Source organism: Microtus pennsylvanicus, chromosome 5 (genome assembly GCF_037038515.1).
Source record: "Microtus pennsylvanicus isolate mMicPen1 chromosome 5, mMicPen1.hap1, whole genome shotgun sequence".
In the NCBI taxonomy this organism is placed as follows: Eukaryota; Metazoa; Chordata; class Mammalia; order Rodentia; family Cricetidae; genus Microtus; species Microtus pennsylvanicus.
In genome coordinates, this window is record NC_134583.1 from 98,889,092 (window position 1) to 98,903,314 (window position 14,223).

The 14,223-nt window shown below is 41.0% G+C and overlaps 1 protein-coding gene across 2 annotated transcripts in view; it reads right to left on the reverse strand.

The window, feature by feature from the left end:
• The window catches only part of Pcsk5 (proprotein convertase subtilisin/kexin type 5), a 421,783-nt gene that overhangs the window by 321,149 nt on the left and 86,411 nt on the right, over nucleotides 1-14,223 (reverse strand). For both annotated transcript variants that reach the window (XM_075973653.1, XM_075973652.1), the window contains exon 3: nucleotides 4,630-4,743. In XM_075973653.1, the coding sequence (XP_075829768.1) occupies nucleotides 4,630-4,743 (114 nt within the window). The remainder of the gene's footprint in view (nucleotides 1-4,629; nucleotides 4,744-14,223) is intronic.

Below are 14,223 nucleotides of genomic sequence, written 5' to 3' on the forward strand. Positions count from 1 at the left end.
GAGAAGAGACCAAGGCAAATGAAAACTGACTAGGTGTGCTTTAAAATGACCCAGAAGTTTAAGTTTTCTTCTTCCATCTGATGACTGGGAGATGAAACAAGTTATACTCTTAGAACCTTGTGTTCAAGATAAGGCTGAGAAGGGAGATTTTTCAAAGGGAGTCCTGCACAATAGCATCACATCGGTAGGGACCTTTAAGGAATGCAAAGTCCCAGACTGTGCTGTGGGAGAAAGTAGGAGAGGATGGGCAGTCATCAGCTTTCAACCCTATATGTGACTGTGCTGCCTGCTGGCTTATGAGCCACAGCTGCAGAGAGAAGCTGGCCACCTAGGTCTGCAGGTGCAGAGATGGGTTTAAACACCGGATCTACCTCCGCTCAGTAGGTGACCTTCGACAACTTTTGTTAGGCTTTAATGTCTTCATCCATAAATCAGTGGCAATGACAATAATGCCTAACTCACTGGAACACTGGCGATAATCTGCGACATAAGAGAGTTAGCAAGAAACTTGGCATAACACGGGGAACTCATTAAATGCGGGCAATTATTCTCCCTGCTACAGAGTGATAGCAGGTTTGCTCATTCATTTATGCAACTACTATACTCAGCATTTGCCATAAATGCGCATCAGAACCACCCCACTGCCTGAGGACCACTGCATACCAAAACACAAAGCATCACTGCCTGGTGATGGTGGGGTCAAGATTTCCAAAGAAGACTCAATCTGCAAACAAAACTACAGTGACTGTCTGAGGACCAGGGGCCGCGCACATGAATGTGACTCGGCGGAAGCTTCGGCAGAGCAGCCGCTTCCCCAGCAAGATGTGATATGTTCTTATCTCACTCTTTTCTGTCTTACTGATCTTAGGAGGCACAGATCCTGTGTTTCTAAACAGCTAGCCTATGCCACATGTTGGACAAAAGAAAGGCAGAAGCTGATGCACCAGGACACGAATTGTTCTTCCTGCACTGATCTTCTGAGTCCTACGGGTGGACCTGAAAGGTTCGCTAGGTGGAAGAATGCTCATGGTCACAGGCTCTCAATTTCTTAATGATTTATTAAGTGAATAAATAAAAAGTTGGTGGCAGGGGAACAGCATTAGCAAAACAGAATGACACTTATGTTTGAATCAATTATCTACGCAAAGTTAACTTTTCAATTGAGAAGCCAAAGAACAGTAACTATGATATAATCTGGGTATTGGGCACTGTGCAACGCTTCTTGTGCAAGCTTTTGCTGAACTTTGCTGGTGATCTCTGGAGACACAGAATGAGTCGTGCCTCCTCTGGTGTGCAGACCTGTGTGGTAGTGCGCTTCAGTGGGGGGGGGGGGCATAGCTGACTCTTAATACTAACAAGAAATTAAAGAGATAACTCTCTTTGGGTTCTAAGGTTAGATGCAAAATCATGTTTCCCAGATGACCACTTGATCACATGTCTGTGGGAAGACAGACAATGTCAAGTGACACCCCATCAGCTTTTTGGTGAGGTCCCTCTGGAGAGGAGCCAATTGCTACCAGCAAATGAATAAATACTTAGAGAGCAGAACCTTCCACTCTTGTGGAATCTTCGAGTCTTCTAACTGAAAACCTGGTTATTGTAGAACAGTGGATAGCCAATACCATTCAGATTTCTGAGCCTCAGAACCAATAAGATAATAGTTGCTGTGAGAACTCGGCTCTGGGGTATCCTGTCGTGCAGCAATAGAAGAGTCACACGAATGAGCAAAACACTCTCACACCACAGCAGAGAAGAGTCTGGAATTTAATCATGGACATACTAAGGGAAGTCATGAGGCTTGGAATACAGTTTTGCAGATTTAAGAGTCCTGGCTCTCATTTGGTTACAGTATGCCTGAAAGATATTCACAGGTCTGCAGTCTGTTTCCTGTCCTTTTCCTTAAGAGAAAAATAATAACTTAATAGGAATCTCTGAAGTATTCTGATACTCTGTTTACTATGACTAGCATTCATGGCTCTGTCTTGTTTCTTTAGTCACGACTCTGTGGACGTATTTGAAGTTCTTAACGGGCAAGATCAGCATCTCTCTGGGTATCTGTCAGTAGCACAAAGGTGTAGTCGAATTCTGTGCTCATTGGAAGGCTGGGCATCGTCCTGCCCTTGTGGCATCTCAGCTCTACCAGGCTGAGTGAGCTTAGGCACACGCCTCAGATTCCTCATTCTTACAACATAGCTCATGCTAATGCATACATTCATTTACACAAACTCAGAAAACTACCCAGAGAGCACTCAGAACATTGCTTTCAGCAAACTGAGTATTTAAAGTACTTAGCACATTGAGTTTTTCTCTCAACCTTCCTTGTGCCAGGCTGAGAAAATTCAGTGGGAAAATGGGGGCTCTTTGGGAGGCAGGTATGGCAGCCTCAGTCAGCAGGCAGACCATGGTCAAAATGGAGGCCATAGGCCAGCAAGATTGCAGGTAATAAACTTGTTACCAAGCCTGATAACCCAACCCATGTTGGATCCTTAGATGGAAGAAAACAAACTGACTTTGTGTCTTCTGACTTTCACATGCGTGTACACACACACGCACACATGCACACACACACACACAAACACTGAATAAATAAATGTAAAACATCAAAGGTATCAACAACAACAAAATACTCAGAAGGTTCGTGGTGCTAGAGCAGTAACCCCCATTTTTCCTGGTGTCCTTTCTGTTTCACTAGTACAGTGAGAGGAGTGGGGACGTGTCATATCCTACCCTTGTCCAGCACGACATGCAGGCAGCAGTGACTCTTTCCTGGGAGAACAAATGTGGAACAAGGCAAGGACAGTCTCCTGCACCTGCTTTTATAAACGCCCATAGAGAGGCACTTTTGCTTTCCATACCATTTCTAAATTTCACTTAGAAATGGCAATTTTGTAATTTTGTGCACACAAAGCCCCATAGTGCATGCTAACACTAACTCTAGTGCCCCCCTCCGTGGTTCATCCCTTCTCTGTCTTAGAGCCAGCAAGCTGTCCTGTGTTATAGTCCCCTCAGACGACCCTACTGTATGATTTCTTGCTTTCCAATACCTTTGAAGTTCACACCAGGGCTCCCTTCTTTTCTCCTTAAATAGCAGAGCTCTCATGTAAAATTCTACCGGGAATCTAGCCATTTCTACAACTTCCCATCTCTACACATGTCTAGGAAAATGAAGAGATGGTAGACACATCAGCCACAAGCCTCCACCTCCAAATAAGCATGCATCTCCAGGGACCTAAACCAAGACCCAAGTGTAGAACCCTTCCTTAGCTCACTCTCCTCACAGCAGAGCAGATATGAAAACTACACTGATGACCAGAATGCAATGGTGAAGGGCGCCACCAGTGTGGCAGCGACGGTGGTGAACGTGGTCCCAGTAGGCTCATGTATTTGAACACTAGGTCCCAGTTGGCAATGCTGTTTGGGGGAAATTATGAAATCTTTAGGAGGTACAGCCTTGTTGGAAGGAGTACGCCATTGGGAGTGGCCTTTGATAATTTAGTTTCATGCCACTTCCAGTTCACTTCTGCTTCCTGTTTGAGGTTGAGATGTGGTCTCTCAGCTTTCTACTCCTGCCGCCCCACCTGTTGCTTCCTGCCCTGCCCCTCTGCCACCATAGGTTTTCCCTCTGGAATGTAAACCAAAATAAACTTTATTCCACGAGTCCCTTTTGGTCGGGGTGTCTTATCACAGCAACAAAGAAGGAACTGATGAGAGCGACTGGGGTGAAGGGACCCCCAAAACATGTGAGGGCAAGAAGTGATGCCAGAAGAGAACATGGGAAGAACTAGATAAATCAGTCCTAGGTGCACCCTCAGTGGTACAATCCTGACCCACCAAGCAGCAAGAGCAAGGAGCTCTCCAGCCAGCCAGAATGGGAGGCTGAGTTCCAGGAAAATATGAGGAAGGGATGCGCAGCTCTGTGGATGTGTGTCTTTTCATCAGCTGGAGACATGTAGAGAATTCGAGAAAGGGATTATAAAAAGTAGTGCCATGGAAAACACCCTGGCAACACTTGGCAATAAAAATTTTCAAGAAAGAGAAACAAAACAGGGCTTTCTGCCGCTCACAGAGCAAACTGGTGACATATGAATTCATGATGCAGGGTGAGTAACGTCTTCGGAGCCATGTTTCAGTCATCACGAAGCAAAACTCTCAAGACTAGAGAGGTACATTTCCAAAGGAGCCAGGCTAAAGCAGACCAGCACCATGCTCTGTGGGTCAATGAGTTTCCCTTACTGACATCCTTACACTGGCTTCCCTGAACTGGCCAAACACTTCCTGATACACAAAGGTGGCATGTCAGGGGACGCCTGCCAGCTAAGTAATTTCAATGATGTGCAAGTTTTAGCGTGCAAGCTTAGTGAGCTATACCCTATCAGAGCACCGCAACCGTCTACCAGAAGTGAACACCATTGCAAATAGGTCTCAGTGTGTCTACACCTGAGCAGTTTTCTATCTCAGCACCAGACTGTCTTAGAAAGTACGACAGTGAGCTCTCTCTCCAACAGTGAGCCTTCATGGGGGACCAGGTCCCAGGTCACTGCGTCTGGGCCTCCCAAGACCAACAGATTTTCTTCACACACCACAAACGTGGACAACATAACCATAGCTGGACTTCCTCGGTGAACTTACCATGTACCACATGCTTGGCCACTTGGGATCATTGAAGTAGGTGGACTGGGCACGGCTGAGGTCGTAATCCCTCTTGGTCCGTTTTTTCACCACTTGCTGCTGGATCCACTCCACCTTTCAAGAGAGACATCTGGTGAGTGCTTCGTCTCTGTCACAGCTCCATAACATAAACGACAGTCTAATGCATTTCCCATTTTCTGTCAGTGTTGTGTAAGTCAGACTTTATTGTGACAATTAAAATCTCTGCGTCCATGTGATTTTCTAGAAAGCCAGCTCTCTCCCGTTTCAATAGAGGCAGACATTGTAGTTTTTTATAGACCAATAATTCATCTCAATGCCAAGCAAGTTGTTAAGCTTTTTATGAAAATATGCCACTGATAATTTGTTCAGTGGTAATAAGGTGACAGTGATCATTTTTAGGGTATATTTCCATTCATAGTAAGAGCTGGAAAGCTTTTCCTACAGTGGTTCAATACTAAATAGTTCAGACTTTGTGGATTCATTATGCTCTTGTAGTATTATAGCTGAAGCATACCGGAAGTGGTTCAGTGGTGCACAAATAAACTGTCATAAACAAAACCAGCTGGATTTGACCCATCTGCCCCTTTCTCCTATGCAACATACTCTGAAATGTTTTGCCATCATGATGTGGGAGTCTGCTGTTTAGTGTTGATTTCATTGGTTAAATAAAGAGACTGCCTTGGCCCTTTAAGAGGACAGAAAATTAGGTAGGCGGAGTAGACAGAACAGAATGCTGAAAGAAAGAAGCAGATTCAGGAGTTGCCATGATTCTCCCACTCCAGACAGACACAGGTTAAGATCTTCCCTGGTAAGCCACCTTGTGGGCTACACAGACTATTAAAAATGGGTTAGATCAATATGTAAGAGCTAGCCAATAAGAGGCTGGAACTAATGGGCCAGGCAGTGTTTAAAAGAATACAGTTTCTGTGTAATCATTTTGGGGCATAAGCCAGCCATATGGGCGGCCAGGTGCCGGGGATGCAGCCCCGCCGCCACTCCAATTACAACAGAGTGGCGCCCGGTATCTCAGCGGCTATAGGCTGGAGGAGCGGAAGGACCTCACGCAACACCATCACTGTTTTCTTTTTTTGGTCTTTTTGAGCTGGCATCTCACTATGAGGCTCTAGATGCCCTGAAATTTGTCAGGAGCAGCCTTAAAGTTGGAACAATCCTGCTTCTGTCTTCTAAATCCTAGGATTTCAGGTATACACTACTGACCTGGTTAGGGTTACATGGTTTTATAAAAACATAGCATGGAAGAGCACTACTAGGTGAATCAAAAAAATGTATGTCTTACTCTTATCTGTGGAACAGACTAAAGAGTCAGGCTCTTGATGTATGCGCACCCTGCCAATTCTAAACTGTAAAACCACAACATTCCAGAAAAGCCTTGGCATTAACCATGACCTTTACTTCAACCTTGAGTTTAGCACAGCATCCGTAATCTCGTGACATATAAAATATAAGATATTTTTAAAAAACAGGTTCTTATTATGGCAAAGAAGGAAAAAAAAAGAGCATCTGAAATACAGGATTAGCCTTGATGCAATTCTTCAAGTTCCCATGAAATGTTCCTTTGTTTGACAGCTAACTTTGTCACAATATTTTGAAATCTCCTATCTAGCCATCTATCTTTGTTTCCACAAAGTAAAAACTGGGAGCAGGAACATCATGCAGCTTCCTGTTATAATCTCTTATCTCCCCAAACAAAGATCCAAAATCCCTCTTGCCTACTGAGTTGAGGAGGACAATGGCACCCTTCTCAATCAAAGTGAAGAAGCCAGAATGGACATGTGTGCAGATTATCTGCTCCATGAAATATTCCGCTTCTTGATTCCAAACAATCTTTCTAAGGAACAAATCCCATCATGTTATTCACTCAATAAATATTAAGTGGCAGACAGCATTCTCGGAATATGAAGATGGGTGAGAATGATGTTGAGTTTTGAGAGGATTTTTTTTTTGGTCAGAGAAATTTAGCAAGTATTTCATTATTCTTAGATTCATAAAAATATAATTATCTCTACACATGATGCTCAGCAAGTGAAGATTTAGGACGAGTTTGACAACGCAATTTATATTGTCAAACCTAATTTTAAATTACTACATATTTATCTCATTCCTACCACGTCAAGTGGGTTTATATCTATCTATACACTAGGTCAAGGAAGGCTTCAGATCTGTTTAAGCAAAATTCCTTTAAAAAATGGAAACTTCATCAATCCAATGCCAAGGTATATATACAAATATCAGAGAGTATCATATAATCTGCTAGTCACTAAGATATTCCTAGAAAATAAAGGAGTCTTTACTGGGGTGGGGTACCATAGTGCATGCATGGTTTTCCCTCTCTGTGTCACAAGTAGGACAGATTGGTATGTGGGAGAGAGGAAACCAAATGGTAGCCATTTTCATAGATGAGCTATGGCACTGAAAGAGGACGAGATATCTTACCAAATAGAATCTCATCTGTAACTTTACCAGATAAAAGTGTTAGCTACGTGGCATACTTGCTAGACAGTGTCACAGCAGTTTGGCATCTGCCTCTGACTATCAGTCACTTTATCTGATCACAGGGCTGTGGTACTCAAAAAAGGCTCGTGTGTGTGTGTGTGTGTGTGTGTGTGTGTGTAGCATCAAATACCATATAATTTGCCGTGGTGCTTTATGGTATGAACTTAGAGAACAATAAAAGCACCCCTTGAATCAAAAGTTTCCTATGATTGAAAAGCTCACATTTATCATTTTAAACACATTTATTCATCCATCCATCCATCCACCCACCCATCCATATTTAAGTTCTTTAAGGAGAACTTAGAGTATTATATAAATGTTATGTCTTGCCAAGTTTACTACAAAGAGAAAACATTTTCATACAACTCTACCCAGACCAGAAGAGAATGACGTCCTTCCTCTTGACATGTTCCATTTCAGACATAATACAGAATGCAGTAAGATCAGGATACCCCAAAGCTCACAAAGCTCTCACCTCCCTCTGCAGGCTAAGTAGACATTGAACCTTCACTTCCTAGGATTTCCATCCTCACCTCCTACTTGCCAAGCAAACCACATAAATTGATGATTATGGGAAGTCTACCATATAAACTCAGTTAAACTTGTATCTCAATTTCAAATTTGCCAACTTATTTATCCTGCTCATGAGGTAATTTATCACCAGTACTCATGAGGTAATCACCAACAGGATGTAAAAATATTTTATAAGGTGCAAATATACTAGAACTCGTTGGTTAAATGTAAATGGGAAACAAATTATAGTATCACTTTTAAAATGCATCCCACAGCGAGGAGGAAATAAGTTCTTTGAGTAATAAAATACAATAGAGCTAATGATTAAAACAGGGACATCAATGAGTAAAACAGAAAATAAAGAAACTGACCTTAAATACATAATAAGATGTCATGAACTAAAGATGTTATGCTAAACCATGGGTGACAAAAAACTACTTAACAATGGTATTTGAACATTAATGAACAAATGAAGTTGAAATTTTAATCTCAGATCAGGATAATTTTTAATGTTAAAATGTAAAATATTTAAAAATGTAAAGCACAGTAAGAAATATGGAGTTTAAAATAATTTAACAGGGGAAGATACATATTACAAAATTTTAGAGTGATTCAAAAAAATTATAATTTTATAAGAAAATAGTGTAAATTTGTCATGGCCAAAGTGTCAAAGGGAGAGGTGAAAGATAAAATAAAAGTTCACAGCTTCTACCATCAACCCAAGGAGGCTATCTCCTTAATATAATAGTGCTGTAGGATAAGGCTTTCATACACTCTAAAGATTTGTCACTCATACTGCTTTAATAAAACACTGTTTGACCAGTAGTCAGACAGGAAGTATGGGTGGGGCAAACAGACTAAGAGAATTCTGGGAAGAGGAAAGGCAGGATGCAGTCACCAGTCAGACACAGAGGAAGCAAGTTGAGAATGCTTCACTGAGAAAAGGTACCAAGCCATGTGGCTACACATAGACAAGAATTATGCGTTAATTTAAGCTGTAAGAGCTAGGTAATAGTAAACCTGCACTAACAGTCCAATCGGCTTACAACTGATAGAAGCCTCTGTGTGTTTGTTTGGGAGTGAACGGCTGCAGGCCTGCATGTGTTGTCTGAGTTTTCTGTACTGCCTGGTTCCCACAGTCGTTAAGTCCCAAAGAATTACACAAACATCTACATTAGTTATAAACTGATTGGTCCATTAGCTCAGGCATCTTATTAATTCTTACAACTTATATTAGCCCATTATTCTTGTCTGTGTTAGCCACATGGCCCGGTACCTTATTCAGCAAGGCAGTCATATCTTTCTCCTTCTGTGGCTGGATCAGGACTGCTGATCAAGCTTTCCTCTTCCCAGAATTCTCCTGTTCTCACTGACCTGCCTCTACTTCCTGTCTGGTTGTCCTGCCTAGGCCTGGCTTCTGGCCAATTAGAGTTTATTTAAAATATAATTGACAGAATACAGACTATTGCCCCACACCATGCATGGGACAAAAACTTCCATCTACATACAAAAAGTTCCTATATTCAATAAGGTAACAATTCCATAAGAAAATAGATAAAGGACAAAAGCCACACTATCCCTAGAAAGATAAACTGAGTTTCTTAAATACTCAGAGAAGCACTGAACTTTGCTCCTATTGCTTTGGATTGAATGTGATTGTGTTCCATATTTTCATCTCCCTAGTGATACCAGTGGGAGTAGGGAGCCTTTACCAGGAGGGTCTCATGAGAATTTGACTGTGGTTATGCTCTCAGAAATGATGGGTCCCGCATGGGCTTCTGCTTTGTGATACCATGCGCTGCCCTTTCCAGGGGTCAACCAGGCTGCCGAACTTTAATTCTCAGAAACTGTTTTCTAAATAAATCCACTTTCCTTCAAATGTAGACTATGTCAAATAATTCATTACAATGATACAATGACATATGATGACATAGGAAGACAAAGGCAACCTAAGACTGAAGTGGACATCATTCCCAGTTACAATGTAAGGACTGATAAGATATTGTTAGAATAGTGAAGGGTCATGCTTACACAACGCTTTTACAATGTCATATTTTATACAGCTCTGTGGATGGTAACTAGGTAATAGCTGTAGAAATGCCAGTGAATAATTCTACTCCATATTTATACACATGAATATGCAAAGTTATGTACCAAACTGGCAAATTTAAACTGTAAATACAAGTAGAAAAGGGGAACTCTATACATAAAATAGCATATGAAATGGAGTTTATGAGGAGTTTGTTACATTTTTCATGAGCTACCTATATGGTCTCTGCGTAAAGTATAGGGAGAGAGATAAACACGCCTTCTGGTCCCATTTTTCCTTGTTCTTAAATTCTAGCCACACATCCTTAATCTCTAGTTTGACAAGGAATAAAATTTCTGTTAAAAGCAACAAGAAGCTGAGGTTGATGTCCCGGCTGGAAAGCAATCTTCAGTCATCCCATGAAGATGCAAAGGTGGCATTTAAAGAGATGGTGAGCAAACACAGTCTCAATCACTAATGATTGGACTGATTAAAACAGTTTCCAGAAAGTAGAGAAAACTCCATGCTTTGTGCCTTTTGTTATCACTAACAAAATAGAGGGAAAGAGTATACATATCTGCCCCCTGCATTCCCTTTTGTCTTCTCTGACTTTGAAACAAAATACATAAAGAATAAAGTGGAGGGGAGAGGTGTATATGCATCTGTTGGTGTGTGTGTATGTGTGCATGTGTGTGTGCGTGTGTGTGTGTATATGTGTGTATGCGTATGTGCATATGTGTGTGTGTGTGTATGTGTGTTTCCTAGGAAAATGAAAGCCCGAGGAAGATATATCAGTACGAACACAGAGCTCCCATGTCCAAATATCTCAGCAATGTTTTCTGAAACTCTGATCACAAAGTGGTAATTAGCCCAATACAGAGGTGGACACCTTTAATCTCTGCACTCAAGATGCAGTGGCAGATGGATCTCTGTAAGCTTGAGGCCAGTCTGGTCTATAAAGAGAGTTCCAGTCAAGACTATACAGTGAGGCCCTGCCTCTCTACCCCACCCTACCCTACCCTACCCTCACCCACAATAAAAAGAAAAGAAAAGAAAGAAAGAAAAAGAAAGAAAGGAAGGAAGGAAGGAAGGAAGGAAGGAAGGAAGGAAGGGAAAAAGGGAAAAGTAAATGAAGAAATCAGAATTACCAAGAGAAAGACAATTCAAGACATTTCATAAAAGAATGTATTCAAAACCGTAGGCCATTCTTTAATCATATTTTTCTTTGACTAAGCTTTGAGTTATTAAATACTAAACTTAGGCTGCCATTCTTTCTAAAGAAAATAAAACAATTTGGTTTGCAATCCACCTGTTTCAGAGAGCAACATGCAGGCAAATAAGGTATTATGTTTTATTTGATGGAGAACTTTCACTCAATCTGATTGGAACAGGCATTTTGGATTCATTTAATAACTGTAAACACCAAAGATTTATGTAAAAAATACATCTGGTCAGGAATAATAGGATATTTTAGAGATCATTTAAAGGGAAGTTGTGAAATAAATATTGCATATAGGACTGGAGAGGCAAGAACACTGACTCCAGAGGACCCAGGCTCAATTCCCAATACCCACATGGTATCTCACACACATCTGGCCTTAGGGGATCCAATGCCCTCATTTGGTCTCTGGGGTACCAGGCACTCATCTGGTACTCAAATAAACATGCAAGCAAAACATCCATGTACATAAAATATAAATAGATAACTTTGGAATATACAGGTGTAATAATGCAATAGAGACAACACAGATCACACTTAAGAAGTTGACTCTACAATAAAACTGTAGATTTAGCTGACCTTTCCTGAGAGCCAAAGTTTTAAAAATGTATGATTCATTTCAGTTTTGCTTCATTGGGTTTAATGGAAAAACTCATAGCATTGCTGCCAGGCCGTCCTTCCCCACTTGCAGCCTGCTCCACTATTCCTTACACACCCCTCCATACATTTACGCTTTCAGTTAGTTCCTTGTTTATTTCCTCCTTCCTCTTTTCCGCTTATGTGGGAAAGAGAATCACAAGTGGTTACACCAGACAGAAGCAGCAGAATGTATTCCCCCATTTTCAAAGTCTTCCACTTGTCTTTGTTAATTCTCCCTCAGAAACCTTCAGTGTGTACCTACTCTGTGGCAGGTACCGTGTTAGATGGGACATAATGTCAGTGAACAAGCCAATTCCCTGCATGGGCAGCTTTCATTCCAGTGGAGACCAGACAATGTGGTTAAATAAATAGGTTAGAGCATAGATTGTTAAACTGCTGTATGATACAAAAGTTAAGAATATGTGTAGATAACAAGTCATTATGAAGGAGGAGTTATTTTAGGAAGTCAGTCAGGAAAGGTCTTTAGGGAAGATCAGATATTGCAATAGAATATTAATTATCATGGAACTGGCTGCATAAAGAACTCAAGAAAAGATTAATAGAAGATGTGACTAGGTAAGCAAAACATAAGAATTATGGTATATATATATATATATATATATATATATATATATATATATATATTGTTCATAGCTCTTCCATATACCATAAATTCCTACATAATCCACCCTACCCCACAAGGCATATTGGTATTATTTGCCCTTTAGCAGATAAACCAAAATAGACATCAGGGAAACACATTTCCAGAGAGCTGGTTTTATCCAGTTCAGAACCCCAAAGAAACTGGCAAAAGTTCTTGAAGGAAAATGCAAGTTCAAGGTAAACACAACCCCACAACTCTGCTTTCTCTTATGATGGGGGCAAAGAATCACAACAGGAATGAAGCAAGGGATCATTCTGTGGATCTAAGGGTACTCCTGTGATGTTAGGCAGGATGAGCTGCCTTAGTGGGGAAAGAGATTTTTATCCTCTCAAACCTGCAGTGTAAATCACAGGCCCATGCCATCTAAACAGCAGAGGGGCTATAGGACAAGCGTAGGGCAGGATGGGTGCGTATATAAAACACTCCAACTTGAGGCACAGATGCAACGCAGTATAGCAGATGTGAGCACTGTACTAGAAATGAGAAGACAGAATTCCCACCTTTGCAGCTCCATGAGAAGAGAAACTCATCCACAGGGAATCTACATCTGAGCAGCCGGTGTGTGTAGTATGTACTCTACATAAGCCCAGAAACACGAGGCCTTCTGCAAACAGTGATGCTGACCTGAACTAATCTATGCCAGACATAGGCAGTGCAGAGCAAAATGAGGGGAGCATTAGCCCAGCACTTGTTGGGGTACCACCAATCACCAGTTTGGCTACTTTGAAGGAGAAAAACCAGAAAAGAAATTTTTATTTTTATAATCTGTAGTCACATCTGTAACATGGTATTAATGTAAAGTGGGTCCAACAAGAAAGTGATACATAAACTTAGGTTACTGTCCTACTTTATAGCTTATATTTTCATTGTATGGTTTCTTTGCTGCTTTTAGAGAAAGAAGCTGTGTCAGTATCCATAGAACCAAAGGCAATGGTTGGCAATAGGCTCTCAAATACAGATGTACATTGACAGAAATTTTTACATTGAATTAATTCATTTTCTTGTTATATATATATAAACTTTTCAAGTTAATGAAAACAAAACAGCAGTTAAGTTTCAACACAGAAAGAATGTAAAAATGGACCCAGAAGCCCAGGCTTAATCCTAATACATAGTAATGCACTATTTTGTTTTCTAATTAGATAATGGTACATAGATGGTCACATGGTTAGGAATGAACACCATGCTGGGCAGTGGTGGCGCACGCCTTTAATCCCGGCACTCAGGAGGCAGAGGCAGGTGGATCTTTGTGAGTTCAAGGCCAGCCTGGTCTACAAGAGCTAGTTCCAGGACAGAGAAACCCTGTCTTGAAAAAACAAACAAACAAACAAACAAAGAACACCATGAAAATTTGTTGTCCTGATGTTTAAAATAGAAGAGTATAAAATTAAAAAAAAAGGAGTACAAAATACAACTTACAAAACACAAGAATCTCACAACACCCATCACACACACACACACACACACACACACAAAAAAAAAACCACAAGAATCTTTGGATATAGTTTTGCCATTCAACAAGTATTTAATAAGTTTATATCCCCATCTTTTCTTTTGTATATTCCACTGTGATAGAATGTGAGTCCTAAACTTGGTATGGATACCTAAATACCCCCCACACACACACACATACGCACACACAAAGGGGGAAGGGGAAAGAGGGTGTGTGGGATTAATGAGAAATACATTCTATTACTGATCCCTGATATGTTGAAACCCACTCCTGGGCAAATTTTTACCATTTGCAATGAAGTCCCCTCCTTCACCTCACACTCTATATTTCAGAAGCCATAAAAGACAGCAAACACAGATAAATACAGAAAAGCAAGGATATTCATAGGTGGAGAAGCATGATATCACCACATACACAAGCAGTCACTTCAGAAAAGAACGTGAACAAGGGTTGGACAGAGGCAGTGAATCTCACGGTACTCCCTTCTCCCTTGCTAATAAAAGATGTTGCCAACACATTAATGATCACTGATGGGCCCATAA